Source organism: Palaemon carinicauda, chromosome 2 (genome assembly GCF_036898095.1).
Source record: "Palaemon carinicauda isolate YSFRI2023 chromosome 2, ASM3689809v2, whole genome shotgun sequence".
In the NCBI taxonomy this organism is placed as follows: Eukaryota; Metazoa; Arthropoda; class Malacostraca; order Decapoda; family Palaemonidae; genus Palaemon; species Palaemon carinicauda.
Window position 1 is genome coordinate 60,968,087 of NC_090726.1, and position 23,548 is coordinate 60,991,634.

The 23,548-nt window shown below is 40.3% G+C and overlaps 1 protein-coding gene across 2 annotated transcripts in view; it reads right to left on the reverse strand.

Annotated features, from left to right (window-relative positions):
- The window catches only part of LOC137625439 (lysosomal protective protein-like), a 76,191-nt gene that overhangs the window by 22,506 nt on the left and 30,137 nt on the right, over positions 1 to 23,548 (reverse strand). For both annotated transcript variants that reach the window (XM_068356351.1, XM_068356357.1), the window contains exons 3-7: positions 21,102 to 21,264; positions 13,759 to 13,893; positions 9,763 to 9,974; positions 841 to 940; positions 521 to 690 (exon numbers count right to left, since the gene is read on the reverse strand). In XM_068356351.1, the coding sequence (XP_068212452.1) occupies positions 521 to 690; positions 841 to 940; positions 9,763 to 9,974; positions 13,759 to 13,893; positions 21,102 to 21,264 (780 nt within the window). The remainder of the gene's footprint in view (positions 1 to 520; positions 691 to 840; positions 941 to 9,762; positions 9,975 to 13,758; positions 13,894 to 21,101; positions 21,265 to 23,548) is intronic.

Sequence of the window (23,548 nt, forward strand, 5' to 3'; positions counted from 1 at the left end):
ATTTACTGTATAGTTCTTATTAAATAATAATTCAGCTTATCTGAAAGTAACCCTAGTAAATACAAAACAATGTCTTGAAAGTATCAACATGCATAACACTATCTGGGGCACTATGTTACCCTTCCATATCAAAGGGAATGAAATACTCATGTCTAGTACTGGTTAGTGTGACATGGCAACATCTCAACATAATAATGATAACAATACTGTGAAACAAGTAATGTGCAACTGCACCTAAAGAGCTAAGGCTATTAAAGACAAAACTATATTTTTCCAATTAAAGGTAATCTTAAGAAAGATAACAAAAATGACATTTCAAAGATGGTCTTAATAACTATCATTGCTGTAAAAAAAATTATACCATCCCTAAGAGTTAAAAAAAAATATATTAATTTTATACCTCAGGGATGAGACAATATAACTTCCTTCAAATTCTACAGAAAAAACTCACTAGTAAGATGAAGTTAAAATTTATTTCAGGTTAAGAAGATTATTCTAAAAGGTTAAGGCTAATATTTACCTGTTCCTTGCTTTTCCCAACATAGCCGAATGAGACTCATGTTCCCTGAAGATGTTTGATAAGTCTGCTTCATAACGTGAGAAATTTCCTCCGGTTCCCGTAGGACAATTATCATACAAGTTATACATGTTCAAGCCCTCATTGTAAATGATGTCTGATGCCTGATTTACCTATGGGAAAAAATCCTGAAACTTTAACACTAATATTTAAAATGTGTGAATATAACACATATAGATTCAACACATCTTCAAAAAACTAACACAATGGAGGATATTTTCAAAATGTCCATACAGTTTCATTGATATAATACAAATCCTTACAGCTTTAGTACATAGAGGCCAGTAAGAACTGTAAAAGTTGCAAGTGTCCCTAGCAGGATGTCCACCCTTACAACAATGTGCCACCAATCTATTCCACAGGCTGAAAAGTAATTCAAGAAGAAAAAAGTTACTTATCTCAGCAGACAAATGGTACCATAATGATGCATAGCATCTATAAAATTATCTGGCTAATACCTGGTTTCAGTATTTAGTAACTGGAAGATATAAATCTTGATGCTTAACGTATCTTGGGTATTATACAAAAAATCTTTAATGTACATAATAAATGCTCTTGTAACTTTCTAGTCAATTTCATTAATAAAATTTGGCCCAGTAAACACATTGTAAAGGAATCTTCTTAAGTTTTATTACTTTTACTTGAAATCTGAGCTGTTTCAATAACATTTCAGATAAAATGTCAAGTTGTCCAAATGAGCGTAATTATTTCTATCAACCTCCCTTAATGTTCATATTGTTCCTCTCTCAAAACTTGCTTATATCAATGCTAACCCCCAAAAATGAACAATTTCCTGTTGTCTTGTCTTTCAATAGGTTTCGGCTTCTAGTTCCGTATTGAGACAGTCTAGCAGCTAATGGCTATAACCACGGGTCAGTCAGCCATACCTACTGCTGTCTTTCAGTCACAAAGTCATCTTGCTAATGTACAAGAGACAATTTGTTTAGCTCCTCCAGTTACAGTGAAGTGATATAAATGCTATTTAGATTATTAGTGTTCATAAAGGATATTTTCTCCTAAGTTGTTAGTAATTACAGTTTAAAATGCTCAAAAGGGTTATTTCTGGATGATCTTTAACCTAATTCTCCTTGTGTTTTGTGTTAGAGGAAGAATTGTGATCTAGTTAAAAACATTGTGGGTAATGAAAAAGCCTTACTTCTGAGTATGTTCTAATAGATCAGATTAACAGTTCCAAGCATAAAAGAAACTAACTTTTACTTTAGGTGAAAATCCAGAGAGAACTTGGCTAGTGATAACAATGGGGTAATCATAATAATGTCACTCCAGCTTTGACATTAATAAGCTTCATAAGATCTTTACCTTCCTTATTTTTGTTCAATCTAAGAAGCCCAGCGAGTCTTCAGGCAAAGGCAGAGATTCTACCCTAACCACCCAAGTTTTGCCTAGTGATTCTAGTGCAACAGTTAGTAAGTGTTCTGATGGTGCACAGCAGATGACAAAGTTGAGCCTCTTTCCTTGAGCCTCACACTCTAAAAACTACTTCAAGTTCTTTTACTGCAAAACCTTTGCTTTCCATGATCCAGTCCAATCTTTTTAGACCCTGGATTCCAAGGTAGAAGACCGAGCTGGTAGCCTGGATCCTAATATCCCTCTGATCTCTGAAGTAAGCGGTTATGAAAAAACACTACTGTAGTTTTCTATTCAAGTGGCATAACAGATTTTATATATATCTTAGTTTCAGCTGGTGGCTGAATGTTTGCATCATGTTTATGATCACAATAACTAGATAACTTTTGAGCTGGTAGTCTGAATCCTCTATACGTATATCCATCCACCTGCTGAAGTAGGTGCTCATGATTAACCTCTTTATAGCTCTATATTATTGTATAATGTATAATTGTATAATTCTGGTAGAATAGAAGAAATTATTTTAAATACAGTAATCCCCTGCCATATAGCGGTTTGCCTATTGCACCCTAGTACATTGCAGATCTATAAATATATATGTAAATCTATATCGCAAAATACTCTTTATATGGCAGGTTTCCATAGGCAAATAATTTTTATATTCTTTCACATTTTAATTTTTTGAAAAAAAAATTATTTTTTGGGCCTAAAAATCAATAAAATATATTACAGTAATAAATACAAACACAAATTCAGTCTGGTAGCAAGAACACAATGCATAGTTTGTTTAGTTTGTCGGGAAGAAGAAAATAAGCGGTGTGCCATAGGCAACACAAATACTCTCGCATCTGTATGGAAAATGAATTCTGGAAGCATGAAGAGAGTAAACTAGCTTGCCCAGATAATTTTTCACAAGGCACGCTATTGGCTGGTAGAAGAGACATGACTTGTCAAAGCCTACTGACCACTATCCTGGCTGTTGATTGGCTGTCAAATCACAAGATCCCTCTCAAGCAAACTGCAGCATTCACTATCCCAAGCTGTCCAGTTTGATTCTACACACGCGTACTCGACATCGATCTGCACCTTTATCTGTGCTGAGTTTTTTTTTTTTTTTTTTTTTTTTTTTTTTGTAAATTGCCTTCAAGCCCTACAATGCCAGTTAAATTTTCTTCACCTTGTAAAGTCTCTGGCAGTGAACCCAAGTGTCGGAGGAAGATGCTTACTAGAGCAGAAAAGATGAAATTCCTTGACATAGTACTTGAGGAGAGGAGAAGCTATGCAGACGTAGACCGCCATTACATCAAAGAATGTACTGTTCGCTACATCAAGAATTAGGAAAAGAATATAAGTGTAATAGCAAGTGTCATTTTTCACAGGATAGTAACTTCCTGCAATAAGGCTATCGTAAGGATGGAGTAAGCATTGGCCCACTGGATTATTGACTAGGAAGAAGAACATTGTACTGGATACCAACACCATGCGCGAGAAGGCCAAGCAGCTCTACGGCATGTTTACAGATGGCAGTCACAGCAACTCAGAACAAGGACCATCTACAGCATCTCCCACCAAACCAAATGAATTCAATACCAGAAGGGGCTGGTTTGATGAATTTTATAGGAGGTATAAGCTAAAGTGTCCCTACATGGAGAAGCCGTCTCTGCTAAGAAACCGGCCACTAACGAATATGTGAAGGAGACGTTCCAGACCTTCATCGATGAAGTGGGTTACTTGCGTGAGTACATTTTCAATATGAATGAGACTGGCCTCTTTTGGAAATGTATGGAGCACTTCCAATATGAACGAGCAGACCAGAGACCTTGGATTCAAGGCCTACAAAGATCGCCTCACCTCACACTTATAAGTGGAAATGCTGAAGGCTTTATGATAAAGCCAGCATTTATCTATACTTGTACAGTCAGTCCAAACTCAAGGGACCTCACAAACACGAACAAGGCCCTACTGTCAGTGCATTAGATGAAGAACCAAAGGGCAAAGATAACGAAAGCACTGTCTGGTGTCGTTTCACCAGTGCTTCATCCTAGATGTCAAACTTTATCTTGCTGAAAAAGGCCTTGATTTTAAAGAGCTTCTCCTAATGGACAATGCTGGACGGTACGCAATTCATCCGTATTATGAGGACGTATAGGTAGAATTCTTACGGCCTAACATGACATCGCTGATTCAGCGCATGGAATAAGGCATTATTCGTACTTTCAAGGCACTTCATATGAGAAACTCCCTTACACATCAGGTCAACTTTATAGATGTAGATGATAACTTCTCACTGAAGGTGTACTGGCATGGGTATTCCATTGCAAAGTGTCTCCAAAATATCCAGGTCATAAAGGAGATGAAAAAAGAAACACTCAATGTTTCCTGGAAGAAATTGTGACCAAAAGCAATCCACGAGTCCTGTATTTTGCCAAAGGCAGAAGTACATTGAAAGGAATGGAAATAGCAAATTTTTTAGTTTTAGGAGTAAATTTCAATAAAACTAAACTTCCAGAGAGAAGCAATATGAACAGCAAAATTTTATTATTAAAATCATATTTCTTGGATTTGGAATTCCCTATCCCTCCTTCTCTGGTCTACCTCCATCAGTGTATGCAAATCAACAATAAGAATATCAAGGGAGGTTCATAGAAGAAAATAGTTTTAATAATAAAATTTATTTCTATACTTTCCTGATGTTCATATATATGCCTTCCCTCCTCCTCACTACACAGTGATGTCAAGAGGATAGAAATTATTTTCAACTTTGAGACTGAAGGGTAAAAGCATTTATGGAGTACCTAGACTGTAGTTATTGCCATTAGCAGCTAGATTGTCTCAATACTGGACTAGAGGCCTTAGGCTATTGAATGGAAAAAAAAATAGGAAATATTTTTCTCTGGGGTAAAGGTTGATATAAGCAAGCTTCGAGAGGGAAGCAATATGAAACATTATGCCAGTGTAGAAATAAATTTTATGAAAATATCAAATTTTCAAAGTAATTTGTGTTTTTCCTACCAGTACAGAGCTGAGTCCTTTAATAAGGAGATGTTTTCAGCATGAGCTGAATACAGTTACTGGAATTGTTTTAACAAGGGGTTAAATGACCGGTGGAGGGAGCGAACAAGAAGCCCCTACCCCCAACAGCCAGAATAGCCTCATTTTGACCTTTAGACCATGGACTGAGAGGGGTGGTTCAGGGTGGAAATCATCTTAAAGGACTCAGGTTTGTATAGCTAGGAAAAATACAAATTAATTTGAACATTAGTGATTTTTTCCTATGTGAAAAACAAACCATCGTCCTTTAATAGGGAGACACGCTGCTTGGTGGGTTGAAAGTTTGCCTATATCTGAAAAGAATGGTTCTTTTTCTTCCCTGGAAATATACTGCCTCGTCCCATACGGGAGCAAAAGCAGTGACTCCAGTAACCTCCTATCTGTCTTTTATAAGCATGGAGTCAACCTCGTGTCTGTCTTTTATAGGCATGAGAAGACTGATAGGGACTCATCTGTACATGATGAAAAGTATTTGGCCATTCCAACCCTACGACCTGTCTCTGACAACTGAATGTGTCTGCTAGTACATTCCTTGTGTACCCAGAATGTACCAAGCTGACAATTATATGGCGTGAAACATCACCCAGCCATGCATATCCTTCATTACCTCACAGAGAGGCCACAAGACTGTGATCCCTAGCTTGTTGACATAGGCCACTACAGTGGTGTTGTTCATCAACAGTATTCAGTGCCTCTTTAAACATTCTTGGAATGCTTGCAATACTAGAAAGTCTGACTGAATTTCGAGGAAGTTTATGTGCAAGTAGTGCACCCCATCCCTCCTTCAAGACATCTGAGAATAGTTGCATGTCCAGGGGCAGAGTTGAGTGAGAATCCCCTGGTGAGGTTTCGCTTGTTCAGCCACCAGGCAAGATTGGCCCAAGCCTCCTGCACCACTGAAACAGGATGGAATGGGGGACCACTGCCGGCTGACAAGTGAACCTTCAAACACCACTGAAGAGATCTCTGTTGGAGGAACTCATGTGGTGCTTCGCTCCATTGCTCGTGTGGTGCTTTGCCAGCAAGGAAGGGTGACCGAGAAGACTATGCCAGCGCCGAGCTGGTACCTGTGTCTTGAACAAGAATGGTCTTGCATCCTCCTTGAGATTGCAGATGCAATTCTCTGACTGAAAGAATCTTACTGACTGCAAGAATCTTACTGTTGCTGTACTTGAAGTATTCTCATACCTCTGATTGGGTATGAGATTTGATATCACCCAGTTCATCACAATCACCAGATGATGACAAAATATAAGAATCAAATCCCAATGATGCAAGAACTGCCTCTCTGAGGAGGCAAGGATCAGCTGATCATCAAGATACATCAGCAAATATATCCTATGTGAGCAGCCACAAGCCACTACATAGGTGAACACCCGAATGAACACCAGGGGAGACATACACAGTCCCAAGCAGTCTTGAACTTGTACACCATACCATAAAAGGAGAACTGGAGTTACTTTCAAGAGGATTGATGCACAGATAATTGAAATTATGCTTCCTTCAGATACAGTGAAAGCATAAAGTCTCCATCTCTGATGGACAACAGAATAGACCGCACTGTTTCCATCCTGAACTTTGTTTATCAAACATACTTATTCAGAGGAGAGAGGTCGACAACCAGAAGAGCAAACTGTATAAGCCCAGAGAGACAGTCTCAAACAAGTTTGAGAGCATTCTTCTTCATTATCTCTTTTATCTCTGTCTGCAAGACCAGGGCATTTTGTGATGCTGGAGGGTTGCAAGAAAACTCTATTGGTAAGTGAGATGGGGGATGACAGTCCTGAAAGATAGTTAAGTAACTGTCCCAAAAGATACTTACTACCCAAGGTTCGGCATCTCCCAATCTTCAGCAGCGGGAGAGGAGGAACACCGTCATCAGTGTTTCCCTCTCCCTCCTCTCTTCCCACCACCCTCCTTCCTGTAGGAACCAGGTTGGGGTGCTTGAAAAGGCTGTGCATGCAAAAGCTTTTTCCAGGAAGAGATTACAGGCAGTGCTGATCAGGGTCTAGAAGCAGGCACTGGGACCTTCCTAGAACCTGATCATGCAGGCTTGAATGAGCCTGAGGGATTGGACACTGTTTCCTTCTTAGGTGATAGCACGTTGGATCAGGGAATCCTGCGAAGCAGTTCTCCATTCCTTTATCTCTGCCTTGGAAGGAGAGACATTGCACCCAGCACTGATGAGTTCTGAAGTGACAAAGCTACCTCTGGGCTAATTTGTATTGAGAAACAGAAAACCAAGTCATCCCTTCTCATCAAAACTCCATTAGCCCACTGGTTTACTGACTGGTGTGTAAGGAAAGTCACTGCCTTCCAACCAAACAGCATGAGAGACTGGTACCTCTCCAAAGACTACGGGGCCAATAGCCTGGTTGTCTACCCACTGATCAAGCCAAGAAACAGTATGGAGGGAGGCCAAGGCAGACAATTTCATGAACGGTGACTGAAAAGTGCATAAAGGCGGGTCAACCGGCAGAATTGATGACACAGCATGCTCTTATTCTTGCTGCTTCAAGAGTCCAGGGGGGGGGGACAAAATCTTACTTGACCCACTGGACTTTAGAGAGTTCTCAGATCCATATATCTGATCATCAACTCGATCAAAGGCCAAATCAACCAGATCCAACTAAGGCAAATCCAAGGATGGCCTCGAGCCCTAAGGAACACCCAAAAGCCAATCAATGACTGAGGTTCTCCCCAAAGGCAATAACCAAGGTTGCCTCTCCTGGTTCATTTCACTCCAAGGACTTTCACAAAGGTACACTCTGACTTGAGGTTGACTGCCTCTGTCAGCACCAGGTTAAGGTCCACTGTCCTAGAGGCGGCCAAACTTCAAGCACTCTCATGCCCAGGCACGGTAGAGTGTGTGGTAGGACACTTCTGAGATTCAATCCCCCGAATACTACCGCTTTACCCCAAGGACAGAACCCAGAATGTAATCGGGAGTTGATTATCGCCCAGAATAGCCGACAGCGGGGTAAGAATTTCTGGCACTGATCACAGCAGAGATAGTAGGATTACCATATACTCCTTCCTCTGCAAATTGGGGTGGGCAGACAGCCACGGCCCCGTGCCCGAGGCACAGGGAACAGGTCCATTCGCCCCCACCTCTTAGTTTTGATAGGCGTGAGTAGTGCCATCCTGTCAACCAGCTTAAACGAATTCTCCCTGGATGAGGAAGGAGCAGGAGTCCTCTGCCCAGGTAGAAAGGGTGATGGAGGGCACATTGAAGCTCCTCCATCAACTGGAGAACATTAAGTATAAGAAGCCATACACTCCTGTCCCAGCTATCTACTAGGATGGTGCGGGGATGTGAAACAGGGTCACGGCCCTGGCCCCATGAACCAGCTCCGGGCGCCTACACATACTTTTGACCCTGTGGTCGACTTACACCCAATCACAGGCTGGACTCGCACCCAATCTCAGGCTTGACTCCTGCCGGCACAGGTGTCAATATCTTAGTTTTGCGCTTGGTTGGGTACCAGAGTCCCTGACAATGGGGGTACCACCATGCCTTTCACCACTGGTATCACCACAAGGGACAATGGCACTAGAGGAACTGTTGGAGAGGTAGCATTAGCTACTACCTCCCTCAGCAAAGTCATAGAGGGCCACTGAAAGAACTAAGGTAGCCCAAGATTTCCTTAGGGCTCTTTGCTCCTGATGCACATTCTCCAGGGACCAAACCAGGGCGGCGGCAGAAGACGCACCCATTGAGGAGATGGAAGCAGAGAAAGGCTTCTTCAGTGTCTTCTTGGGCATTGTCAGGACATACACTGGGAAAGGCTAAGCTATCTTCTTCCACCTAAGAGCATATGCTTGCCACTGCACAGGAGGCCGTGACCTGTAATCGGTACAAGAGGATGACTGCAAACAATCATAACTCCAACAAGAAGCAGTGTGTGGATCTACATATGTGTACTCATAAACTAGTTGCAGCATCCACCCTTTCCCCGGCAAGTACGTGTTACTTGCTTCCCATCTACAGTATACTGTAATCACTAACTGCCAACATTCACTTTCTGAAAGAAAAAGAAAATTATCAAGTTTGACCAGGGAACAAGGAGTAAGTCTGAACTCTCTTATGGCTGAAAGCAAAATGAGGATAGTACGGCTGGTGAGGGTAGCGAGGCTTTCGCTCGCTCCCTCCACCAGTCGTTTAGCCCCTGCTTAAATTATTCTAATGACCATATCAAGCTCAAGCTGAAAACATCTCTCTATTAAAGAACTATAGTTTCGTATTTTGTGAAAGAACAATCTTTTTTCTTTATTTAAGAGTTCATAGAAAATTTTCAAGGTTACCTACACCAAGAACAAACACTGGATATGAAAGACTACTATTTGACCAAATTATTATAAATAAATCTGAATGTTTTCCAATACTGCGTAATTCTAGAAGTAGCCAAGTAAATGCCTTAAGATAAAATACCAAACACTAATATCAAAAGGAGGCTTAGTTTAAATCTGATGGCCCAAGCTAAAAGTTATTATTGAGCTTATTACAACTTGAAATATTCAATAAATGATAAAATCATTAGTGAAAAGTCAGTTGCTGAGATTCTGAGAAATATGTTAGTTTGGTAGCATAAAACATTTATATTTACTGATACTGTATACTGACAATACTCCCAATACAGAACAGAAAATGTCTAAATCCCATTTATTGAATATGTTTACTGACACCATAATCCAAAACAATTGGTTTACCTTCAAATATTACTTGAATAATGAAGTTACATGAAGCAATAGAATACTGTACTTACTCTTCTCCATAGAGCCCATGGTAATATCCAAAGAAAATAATGGAATCATCATTGAGTTCATAGCTTGAAAGTCCATTTCCAATGGCATATCCTTTGAAATTTATTTCAAATTCTCTTTGACCTTGAAGAATTCTGAGAGCTAGTGTAGGCACATAAACACCAGCGTATGATTCTCCAGTTACATAAAATTCATTCTTACGATATTCTGGGAACTGGAAAACAACAAATACAGTATAATGAATAACTAATGATGAAATTAATGTTTCACCACAACCCCATAAATCATATTATAACCACATATGTGGTCTTGAATGTAAAAAAAAGAAAAAAGAGCCATTGCTTACACATTTCTTTTGTACTATAGATATAAACTCCACCCTCCTGATAGTTTATGTCTGCAACACTGTCAATAAGAGCTCTCTCAAAATTATGCTATCTCGACTTGTATAACAGTACTGGTTCAGTTATTTTCTACTTGCTACTTTACTTATTTTTGGTCTTGGTTACTTGTTTACACTATATCATTTACATTACTTACTCGGCATATTTCACAATGTCAATTACCAGTGTCTCGTTGCCTGTAATTTGTATCTATCATGACTTTTTCTTTTAAGCGTAATAGGTAATTTTTATATTAAATCACCCATATTGAATGTTTTTTATATAAACTGTGCTGTTTGCAAGCTGTTTGCAGTTTTGTTTTGGTGCTTGTGCTATTTTAGTGTTTTCCTGTGTATCATAAGTACTGTATGTCTGAGGAAGCTTACCCATTTATTTTTGAGGGGACATATTTCAATGGTTTTAGAGACACGTGTAGTACACCTGTAATGGCCACCGCAACCTGTCCTCACTAGTGAGATGTGTTTGGATTGGCTGTCCAGCCAGCAGGTTATGTGAGGATAAGCAAGCCACAATAGGCAATATCTACCTCTATGGAACTTCCTCTTCCTTGGTCAATGTGATTGAAGCAAGTTTCTACAACTCATGTGCCTCTGGCAAGCCCAGCTGCTTTCCACCTGCCCTGCCCAACAACAGGACTACTTGCCTGACCCTGAATCTTTCTCCACCTGGAAGCTGGGACATTGCTGTGCTTACCAGTTCCTACCTGTCAGACCTCTACCTTTCCTCATATGAATGTTTTTGTCAGTTTCTTCACAGAATTGTTAAAAGGTGTATTTGTCCTGATGTCTAGGGTAGTTCAGGACCAGCTTTAGGTATCCCCTTGACTGTATGCCTGATGATCTGCTGTAACTTTTGCTAGATCACTGTATCTTGCTAAAATTTGCTTTTGCTTGGCCTACTGCTTATTTGAAGGGGTGAAACAAAATTATCTATGCATTTTTTTGCATAACTTTTATGTATTTTTTTTTTTTACTTTTTAAAATAATTTTAAACTTTACAGATATTCTGCTTACATCATGAAAATGTTCAATGTTTCCTTGACATAATGCAACAAACCACAAGTTCACCACTTTTCCCCCTGGCCAAAAGCGATGAGCTGGATAATGCTTTTCTCATAGTCATGATCACAAGAGGGTTAAAATGGATATAAGTTACCAAAATAAGGATAAACATAAGTATATAAATACAATGAGGAAGGACAATTAACATAGATAAACAAAGACTTATCACTAATTAGTGATAAATACTGGGATAATTGGGAGCTAAAATTTAACGGCGTTCAAGTTAGAAATAATTTTCTCATGTTTTTTCCTTATGGTTACCTGTTGCTCTAGAATTTCAATTATTCGAGTACAAGTATGAGGGAGTTAACTGTACCGTATATGGAAATAGAAGTCTGAGAGAGTTACTGAGGGGGAAACAGTTACCAGCATTTTGTTACTCAATACTCCCAGATGTCTGTTACATAATCCCTGAAAATGGTAAGATCTGTGAGTACTCCCTTTCTCATAAGGGACATCTGTCCTTAAATCAAATACATCTCACATTCCACAATGATATTTTAACTCTCTTATTTAGACAAAAGTAAGATTACCTTTTATCTGCAGTACATAACATTCTAAAATATCATAAGCATATCTAAAGTCATCCTAAAAACTCTATACTCAATGGAATACCAAACATTAAAACAGTTTATAGAACATTTAAAAGCAAACTAAAAATGTCACTTAAATGAACTATGATAAGTTATAAATATAATGTATATACTATATATACTGTACATATATATACTGTGTATATATATACTGTATATATATATATATATATATATATATATATATATATATATATATATATATATATATATATATATGGTAGAGTACTGATTAATAGGATTAAGGATAAAACAGAGAATGCAATCTTGGAAGTACAGGGTGGTTTTAGAAGAGGTAGGGGTTGTATGAATCAGATTTTTACAGTTAGGCAGATATGCGAGAAATATTTAGCAAAAGGTAAGGAGGTGTATGTTGCGTTTATGGATCTGGAGAAAGCATATGATAGAGTTGATAGGGAAGCAATGTGGAATGTGATGAGGTTATATGGAGTTGGTGGAAGGTTGTTGCAAGCAGTGAAAAGTTTCTACAAAGGTAGTAAAGCATGAGTTAGAATAGGAAATGAAGTGAGCGATTGGTTTCCGGTGAGAGTGGGGCTGAGACAGGGATGTGTGATGTCGCCCTGGTTGTTTAACTTGTATGTTGATGGAGTGGTGAGAGAGGTGAATGCTCGAGTGCTTGGACGAGGATTAAAACTGGTAGGTGAGAATGATCATGAATGGGAGGTAAATCAGTTGTTGTTTGCGGATGATACTGTACTGGTAGCAGACACAGAAGAGAAGCTTGACCGACTAGTGACAGAATTTGGAAGGGTGTGTGAGAGAAGGAAGTTGAGAGTTAATGTGGGTAAGAATAAGGTTATGAGATGTACGAGAAGGGAAGGTGGTGCAAGGTTGAATGTCATGTTGAATGGAGAGTTACTTGAGGAGGTGGATCAGTTTAAGTACTTGGGGTCTGTTGTTGCACCAAATGGTGGAGTGGAAGCAGATGTACGTCAGAGAGTGAATGAAGGTTGCAAAGTGTTGGGGGCAGTTAAGGGAGTAGTAAAAAATAGAGGGTTGGGCATGAATGTAAAGAGAGTTCTATATGAGAAAGTGATTGTACCAACTGTGATGTATGGATCGGAGTTGTGGGGAATGAAAGTGATGGAGAGACAGAAATTGAATGTGTTTGAGATGAAGTGTCTGAGGAGTATGGCTGGTGTATCTCGAGTTGATAGGGTTAGGAACGAAGTGGTGAGGGTGAGAACGGGTGTAAGAAATTAGTTAGCGGCTAGAGTGGATATGAATGTGTTGAGGTGGTTTGACCATGTTGAGAGAATGGAAAATGGCTGTCTGCTAAAGAAGGTGATGAATGCAAGAGTTGATGGGAGAAGTACAAGAGGAAGGCCAAGGTTTGGGTGGATGGATGGTGTGAAGAAAGCTCTGGGTGATAGGAGGATAGATGTGAGAGAGGCAAGAGAGCGTGCTAGAAATTGGAATGAATGGCGAGCGATTGTGACGCAGTTCCAGTAGGCCCTGCTGCATCCTCCGGTGCCTTAGATGACCGCGGAGGTAGCAGCAGTAGGGGACTCGGCAGTATGAAGCTTCATCTATGGTGGAAATGTGGGAGGTTGGGCTGTGGCACCCTAGCAGTACCAGCTGAACTCGGCTGAGTCCCTGGTTAGGCTGGAGGAACGTAGAGAGTAGAGGTCCCCTTTTTTTTGGTTTGTTTCTTGTTGATGTCGGCTACCCCCCAAAGTTGGGGGAAGTGCCTTTGGTATATGTATGTATGTATGTATGTATGTATGTATGTGTATATATATATATATATATATATATATATATATATATATATATATATATATATATATATATAGATAGATAGATAGATAGATACTGTATATATACAGTATATATATATATATATATATATATATATATATATATATATATATGTGTGTGTGTGTGTGTGTAAATTTACTCACGCAAGCAATGCTTACTTTGTTTGAGAAGAAATCCTTCAGGGCATAATAATTTGACAGAGAAGTTTCATCATCCCCAGTAGAACAATCCCCATCTTCACTGTAAGAATAGCCAACACATGCTGGTGCTTCCAAGAAAAGTACATTTGCAATCTAAAAGGAAAAAAATAGAGAAAATAATTGATATTGAAATATTTGTAATCATTAAAATTATCCACCTTTATTAATTAAAGTAGAGTATACTGTAAATCTTGACATTTAAAACTAACCTAATTCTATTTTCATAAATGATGTGTTTTATATAAACTAATCACTAATAAATTTTCATGCAATCATATTCTTCGAATGTCTTTAGCACTTTTTTCTCAATATACAGAAGAAAAGTGCTTATAAATTTAAGCATGTACAACCTTCAGTTTCTTGTTAACTACTTAATTTTTCTAGTAGTCTGTATATAAAGCTGCAAGAAAACAACAAAGGTAGGATGTGGTAAATTATCGTACAAGTGACTGCTTTGTAAACAACGCCATTTGTTTCAATATTCATTTTGTTTCATTAAAACTCCATCACTCACATATGACTGAATCAGTAGAGGTAGCCTATTAGAAATGTACTGACTAGTAAACAGAGAGAGAAGTTCCAACCCTGTTCAAAACCAATAATTTCTAGTACAGTATTGTCTGCAACCTTACCGTCCTTATGAGTTAGGAATTGGGGATTTGGGAGACCCTATAGGTGTACCTGCTGACCCATTAGCAGCCATTACCTGGCACTTCCTAGTCCTAGCCTGGGTGAACAGGGAGTTTGGGTGCTGATTATATGTGTATATTGCATTTCTCCTATTCATTGTCTTTATCTCTTATTAGTGACCTTTAAAACCTTCAGGAGGGAAGTCAATGCTCCTGAATATGTCCAATTGGAGCCTGCAGAGTCTAGTAGGAGTACTTTGAGACTAATATATGCTCTATTACCTCAGAGGGTGATTCTTATGATTATGATGAGTCATTTCACAGAAAATAAAACTTGGGTGCCTGTACATGCATACTGTAGATTTTCACTGAACAGATGAGAGGTACAGCAGAAAGAATACTGAACTATATAACTGAAATGTAAAGAACATGGTAGTACACAAAATTTTAGCCTTAGTTTTCATATTATATTATTCTTTAAATTTTTTCTAACTTTATTCTAATTACCTATGAAATGAAGCCATAGTTATATTTTCATTATCAAAAGAACTTCTTGACATTCCTTAAAACAAAACCATCGTGGTCATTAAAAAGTTCTCTTTATCATATTTTATCCAAAAATAAGCTTACCTAAAATGGAAAAGCTCAATAAATCATTAGAAATTAATATAAATAAATTTAATCTTATTAGATTTTTTAGCTATTTGATAATCCTGCACTGGTATGTTGAATGTGCATATATCGATTAAGCTTTCATTATAGATTGAATTTCATTTTTAAACACTTATCATTATACTACATCTCTGAACTAAATTCCAACCAAAACTAAGAACAAGATTATTTAAATATCAAGTGTAGTTAGTTCCCCTACCCTGGCTGAAAAATAATAAATAATAAATAGCTGACTCGCTAGAGATAAAAGTGAAAATTAAAATACCAAAAACATATTACATTTATAGGTCAAGAAAAGAAACATCATTTCCTAAGACTATCATCGTAATAATACTGTAATAGTAATCATATGACAAAGTAAATAAAATTTCAAACATGTTAATTTCATTTTAGGAAAAGTTAGCTTTCAATCAGTAGGCAAGTGGATGAGGAAAGGGAAACCATCTTTCCCCTCCTTATACTCCCATCCAACCTTATAGATCTCGAGAGGCTGAAATACAATAGGTCTTCAGGTTACAACGGAGATCCATTCCTTCGACGTAGTATAAACCTAATGTTGATGCAAGTCAGAACATACCTAAATCTGACAAATTTGAAAGTAACTTTTATTTTTCTAAACATACAAACCTGGGTTCTTTACATAGGAGACAGAAGTTACTGTAAGCTGGAACACGGCTATAAAAACTTTTAACAAGGTGTCAACAGCAGGTCCGGTTCTTATCAGTGGTAGAAGGGAAGCACTGTCACACTCACCACCCTGTTCACTTAGAACAACCCCACTTTGATTATAGACGGGACTTCTTGGGGTAGCTGATGGCGGGTAAAATTTGTGTAAAGAAATGTGGTTTGTATAGTTAAGAAAAATCCTAATTACTTTCAAATTTGACATTTGTTCCAGCACAAATACTTCTTTACATAGGAGACTCACCTCAAAAGTTAAAGTCCTCTTCCCAACTGCCTGGAACGTCAATAACCAGAATTGCTATAATATGAGCATGGTAATGCATGAGATGAGCATCCTGACACCTCGTTAACCAGCGGCATAACTACGCTGGAGGGTCAACGGCCCGAGCAAGGTAGGAAATGAGTCGAGATTATTAACGTGATACGGTCTAGGCATTATATAAGCAACAGGTTAGTGAATATACACAGTGTGGGTTTACCCAGACCCAACTCCCCCTCATAAGGAGAATAGAGACATAACCAAAATATCACTAGATATGATAGCAAAGCAGCTATATGGGGCTTATCTGCAGAATAATTGGGATACCGCTGACAGGGAAGACAGATGCTGTGCCCCAAGAGAGGGAAAGATGAAGAAAAGAAAAATAGCCATTCATGCCAGACTAAATACGTAACCTCAGTCATCGACTAACTGCTAATAGTCCTGTAAGGGAACAAAGGTAGCTATACCACTTGCTGAGCAGTCACCACAGGTCCTAAAAAAGAAAGTACCTAAGGACCTGTGTGTTACATCTTGCAGGTAGTGGGCTGTGTAGGTGGTTTGTCATCTCCATACATCAGCCTGTGGTACCTGCATCACTGAGAGATTCTTTCTGAATGCCAGGGGCGAGCCTACGCCCCTGACATCGTGACCTCTGGGTCTTGCGCTTCATTATCAAGAAGGAGATGGATTAATACTACTGTTAATGACCAGCCTACGTGTTCTTGGTGATCTTCCTTTTAACCTTGCCAGTACTAACAAACTGATGTTTAGTATGAGGGCAAGCTCTTGTGTATTTGAGATAGTGCCTCAGCACTCTCACAGGACACAAGCAGCCAATCAGGATCATCGCTTATTTCTTGAAGATTCAAAATCTGGGGTCAGAGACCGCTGAATTTTAAGTCTTTGCAAAAAAACTCAGGGATGAAATTGAAGGAGACCTGTCCTCATCCCATTGAATGGGCAATGTCTTATGAAAGACCATGCTTAGCTAAAGCCAGGGCAAGCAATAAGACCGTTATATTGTCAAGTCTCGGTACGGCTTCTTTAAGGGAACTCTGAACTTCTATTACATTCCACGGAGGTTGCCTAATTACCGACTGGGAGCAAGTTTGCCCAAAGCTCCGTACAAGCAGACAACTTCCCTGAAGAGGAAATATCGACTCCTTTCAGTCTTAAGACCTGACTCAAGATTGAGTGATAGCCTTTAACAACCGACAATGAGCAGTTTTTCCTCTCGGAGGTACAGTAAAAACTCAGTGTTTAGAGGGATATTGGTTCCGAGAGGAGACACAACCCCATCCATGACACCAACACATAAGATTACCCACTTCTTCTGATACACTGAGGATAATGGCCTCCCAAGGCAACCAGATATCTGTTTCACCACTGGTTGCATAAACCCTCTCTAAGTAAGGAGATGCTGGATGACCTCCAGGTGGAAAGTCATTGGGATGTGACTGTCTTGGGATAAACCTTGATGTGCGGTTGACATAACAGATCAGGAAGAGCAAGTAAATCCCTCGGAATCTCTACCAGCAGCAGTAAAAGGTCCGGGTACCATTATGCTTGGAGCCATTGCAGTGCTATCAGTCATAACAGATCTGACCCTGTTGATGACTTTCCTCAAAAGGCAGAACGGGAGAACACATTAATGTCCAGGTTGTACCACAGATGTTGGAAGGCATCCTAGAATGTAACCTATGGGTCTCTGGCTGGCAAGCAGTACTCCAGAAGTTTCCAATTTAAGGATGTCACAAAAAGATCTATTGGCAAACTCCACAAAGCTATTACAGTACTTTGTTTGCTATCCAAGGACTCAAAGACCACTCAGATCTAACTATATGAGTCTTTCAGCTCAAATTGCCTGTCAGGTTGTTCTGAAAAAGAGTAAAGGGGCGAAGGGCGAAGAGGATAATAAGTAACCATCTTGAAGGACTCCCACAATCCAAGACTCGGCCCTATGCTTCTGCTGATTTGCCAGTCCCTACGCCACTAGTTCTTGGTCTTTCACTGCACACAAACGTGCAATGAGAGCTTCAAATAGTGACATCCTCTCAACTTGCTCTACTGAAGTATTGCAAGTTGAGGGGGGAGCAGGAGTTCACTGTCCAGGTAGAAATGGAAAAGGAGAATGCCAAAGCTCCTTAATCTATAATGGGGGCAAAGGCTGTAACCCCCTATCAGCCCTGGCTATTGGGATAGCCAGGGAACCCGATCCACGATCGCGAAGGGATGTGACCCAGGGTCACAGCCCAGCCCCATACATTACCTCTTGTTTGACCGAAGTACGGAGATGTACCCCAGTTCCAACTGTCTACTATGGTAGGAGAGAGACCCAAGCCACGACCACAGAGGGCAGTGACACAGAATCCCGGTGCAGGGCCCATGTATTGTCTAAGGGGATGTGAGTCTCGGGGCCATGACACGGGATTACTGCTCTACCCCTGTGCATCAGTCCCAGGGGGCGATTCACAAGACTGAACAAACATGTCCAACCTGGAAACAGAGGTAACCACGGACCACACTCCCATGTCAAATTAATTGGCCCCAGGGACCAAACATGTGGCCAATACCAGGGTTGGGAAAGATCCAAGCTGTGGCCCCCAGGGGTCGACCCTTGGGGCCATGACGCAGGGTCACGGCTCTGCCCCATGCGTCAGTTGGGGGGTGGAGAATGCGGGACAGAAACACCTGTCCTACTGGACTACTGAAGTAACCGGCAACCTCAGCCACGGCCCCATGCATTGGCTATGGATGGGCCGAAATATGAGGCTGACACCTGTGAACCTTGCCACCAGAGTAGCCATGAGCAGCGTCTCTGGGCAGTGACAGGGGTCACAGTCCAGTTCGGTTCCTGGGGTAGACAGGGGAGCAAGGCTCGCCCCCAGGTTCAATGGCCTTTAGCTACACAGTCCTGTAACATGTCTCACTTGGCTACCTAAGTAGTTGGAGGGCCGAGGCGTGGGGCCACGACACACGCTGATGGTCCCATTTCCAGGCATCCATAACACTGGATCATAGTTCCCTACAAGAGAGAACCATTCAGGTGCTGTCTACCCCTCCTAAAGAGGTATGGTCAAAAGGATCTCTTTGCTACGACTATGGCTAACTAGACTTCTTCAATTCCTTCATATACTTTTTCTTCTCAGAGAAGTGAACAGAGTTGGAAGTCAAAGAGGACAACGGGGAAGAGGAAGAAGAACTCACATGTTTCTTCCTCTTTCTAACCCTCCCCTTAGGCTCTGCAAGCAGAGGTCTCAAAGTCTGAGAGACCCAGATAACGACGCTACCCCAGAGAAGATACCACAGGAGATGCTCCAACAGGAATCACAGACTGGGGAACACAGTTACAGAGGAAAGGTAGCACATTTACAGGGGAGCAGGAGCCTGGAACTCCCCAGGCATAAGGATTGAGGTAGAGGTACAGGGGAAGGGGAAGGGGAAGGGGAAGGGGAAGGGGAAGGGGAGGGGGAGAGGGCAAGGGATGGCTGGGTCAGAGGAGATGCATGGGGTGACCAGGTGAGAGAAGATGCAAGAGGTGACCAGGTCACTAGAGATACACGGGGAACCTCCTTCGCCCCCCGCCCCCCCAAACAGTACAGGGGTAACACATAATTTCTGGATGCCCTAAGCCTAGGGAACCACTGCAGACATCACAGGAGTCACCAATACCAGGGACACAATGACCATGCTCTTCAAACTGGCATCACCAAAAGAGACACTGGTACTGGGGAACCTACTTGAAAGGGCTAAAGAGGCCAGAACCTTCCTTTGGTTACACTTGTCATCAGCGGTAGCACAAATGGAAAAGAACCTCCAACCTCCAATGTGATGTGCCAAACACTGGGAAACCCAACACGCCACCAGAACCTCAAAGCCTGCCGATGTAGCTCCCAGGGCTCCTTGCTCCTTGGGAACCAAGCCAGGGATGTAAGGGCAGGAGTGGCATTAGCAGGCGCACTCAAAGAGCAGATAGATGATGCAAAGCTCTCTTCCTCCCCCCTCAAATCATGCACCTGACACTGCAAGGTGATTACAACCTACACTTGGCACAGGGGGAGGATTGTGAATAATCGGTCCGTACCAAGAAGCACAGAGTGTGGATCTACAGCTTGTTTAACAAAAACCAGATGTAAAGTCCATCCTCCCTCGTCCAAGTATATTGATTCACATCATAACCAATCAACAGCCAGCACTCACTTTCTGAATGAAAATGAAAAGTTTGATTACAGGCGCATCACCCGAAAAACATAAGTGAAGATATTTTGAAAGGTAGAGGGGGAGAGATCCCCACCCTTGTTCCCACTTATTACTTAATTGCTCGTTAAAAAGATTCAATAGCTATTCAACTTCCATTGAAAACATATTCCCTACCTGGTTTGTATTTCACATAGGAACAAATATATTTGTGTGAGAAGCAGGCATGACTGATTCTCATCTAGTTTAGATAACTTCAACCCTTTATTTGTTAAAAAAAAAATTGTAAAATATTATTCCAAAGTGCTTTCAATTGCCTATCTGATACCTCATTCCAACAAATTCTTACATGAGAGGGAACCCGGCCAAAATTAAGTTTTGCAATTTCAAGAACTATAAAAGAGCTATTCCTGAGCTTTCAAAACTATGGGACTGAGGCTATAAAACCTCCTGAATTTTTTAACTAATATGTGGAGGAAATTGTAACTTTAAGAAAGTACTCTGAGAGTCACAGTATATGATCATTGTTTTACCCTTAAGTTTCTTATAAAGTTCCAAGGCATCACCAATCTGTCATCTCTGCAGTAAAAGTTGAGACCTATGTTTAGAGCAAGCATCAATACTGTACATCTCAAAACTTCCAAATAAATATTGTACTTTGATAAGATCTCTATAAAAAAATATTACTCTATGAATACTACTTTAAATTCAATACTTTCAGAGAATACTCAACAAATGCAAAATGAATTACACACCAGAAATAGCTAAACTACTAAAAATATTGACCATATACAGAACGTAGATAAATGGAATGAACATAACCTTCATTTATTTGCAATACTTGAGACAAAACTTACTGTGTTCCATGCATAGATATTTTCCTTTAATGTCTTCCCATCTGGATTGACAAGATAAGGCCCAAGCTCAGCCAAAAGACCTTCCATTGAGGAACATCCAGGACCTCCATTCATCCACAGAACCACTGGATCATTTGCTGGATTATTAGAAGACTCAACAAACCTATGACAACAAATATAAAGGTTATTAAAAGAGTAATTGTAATCAAAAGCAAACTGGCTAGTGTCAGCTAATTTTTTGTTACTCACTTGTACAATAATGCAAAACATCCTGAGATCAGACAATTTTGTTACTCGAGTATTGAAATAAAAGATTACAATATTGGCATTGCCAAAGTCAAAATGGTTTAAAACATTCTTCCTTCTTTTTAATTTCTTTTTCAATATGTGTTCTTTATTTCTGTTGTACAAGCATTTTTAATGTTTATTTCAGTCTCTATTCAATATACCCTTATTTAAATTTATCCCTAGTACCTTTCTTATCCCTTAGCACCCATATTCTCCTTTATTAAGCATTTCCCCCTATTGTATATTCAATCTATTAAGTTGATGCAGATTTTGTATAGGAAAACTTACTAAATAACGGATCTTGAGCAAAGCGAAAAATCTATTTTTCAGATACGACACATAGCAATCTTCAGCCCGAATAGATTCAACTCTGAGGGGGAAGAGTGGCGAACGAAAGGGGAGCCGTTATCTAGGTACCCGCTGGACCCCTCCCCGTACTACTACGACTCATCCTTCCGAACTCGCATTTAAGCGGGAGTAGCTGCAGATAGAGTAGTTTCGGGTGGGGTCATCAAGAAAGAAGGGTGGGTCCATCAGGACAACATGGCTATCTCACCCAAAAATAGATTTTTCGCTTTGCTCAAAATCCGTTTTTTGGGCTCAGCCATGTCATCCTAATGGATGCATACCAGAGAATTAACTTGAAAGTACTATATCTGTGGGTTTGTATAAGTGCCTTCTACCTTGAATGTGGTCCTTATCTGGTCTCTTAGACCTAAATATGACATTACCGTTATCTGTCATTTCCACTAGGCTTGGAACTAGCTTAAGGCTTCCTGACCCCTGCAGGAAAATTGTCGCCATCGACAATAAGGATTCAAGGCTTGATTTTCCGTAGGGACGGAAGGTAACACTTAGAGATTACCCTTCTCATACCTTGGAAATCTGTACTATGATTTCAAGTTGGGCCCTTCTAGGGTTTAATTAAAACTCTAGTACGCTTTATTCGTCTGTAAGTGAGATAGCAGCAATAAGACGCAAATACGTTTAGTATTTTACCTTGCAACTAGATTATCAAATGTAGTTACAATCAGGTATGAATCTGATCCGGCATTGAAACACATCAGGGTCCATATTTTCTCTTGTCGAAAAAATATATAATTTCATCAAAATGATGCCACTCAATGGAGATGTGAAACTAAATCTGACTGATTTGTACAGATTTTGGAAATGCATGAACACCGTAACGCAACGTTCACTTGGCACTGGTGTTATTGGTCAGATATGCACATATATGGAACAGTGTGTTAATCATCGTTGTGATTTGCACTCGAGGGTAAATGTACCCATGCATCCGATGCACTGGTGAGTCCCAAAGCAGTTCACTGTTCATCGTAGCGCTAGACGACGGGTTTTATAACAATACCCGCCGCCACCACATGTTTTACTTCATGTACTTGCTTAGTATAGCGTCTGTAAAAGATCTGGGTGATCTCCACCCAGTGTATGAGTGGAGTCTACCAAAGCCCCTGTGTTGGAAGAATTTCTATGAAGAAGCAATTTTCCTTGGATCGTGACCTGCGGGTGAGCTGTCAGGATCCGCTCTGCGAATAAGTAGGTGAGCTTTGCTCTCAGTTGTCTTAGGGATAGATTTTGACCCTGAGGTTTCGCCTCGGAAGACCTGTCCTTCCTTGAAGTCTGAAGTTCTACGAAGATAGACCTTAAGACACTCTACTGGGCATAGAGGGACATCTCCCTTCAGTGGGCAGATTCTCCAAGGACCCCACCTCTTGGTAGGTAGCTCGTTCTTGGCAAGAAATGCAGGATCAGGAAAAGGGTTCAGTTCTCCTGTGTCTAGGAGCTGAATATGGTCTACATCCCTGATAAGGCCACTATTTCACTAACTCTAGCCCCTGAGGCTATTGCGAACAGAAAAATTACTTTCTGTGTTAGCTCCTTTAGAGTACAATCTCTAAAAGAGAAAAATATCAAATTGTACCCATAAATTCTGGGGGATATATATCCCCAACCGAATTAACAGAAAACGACACGAAGAGGTTAAACAATGGGAATTACTTAACTAATGTATGCAAAACGGGTTAGGTTAGCCTAATTCCGGTGGGGACCGTGGCTACGGTTGGTACCGCCAGGGTCCCCGTCCTATACGAAAGTAACGTTACATATCAGAAGAGGAAATATTATAATGTATACAAATCTTC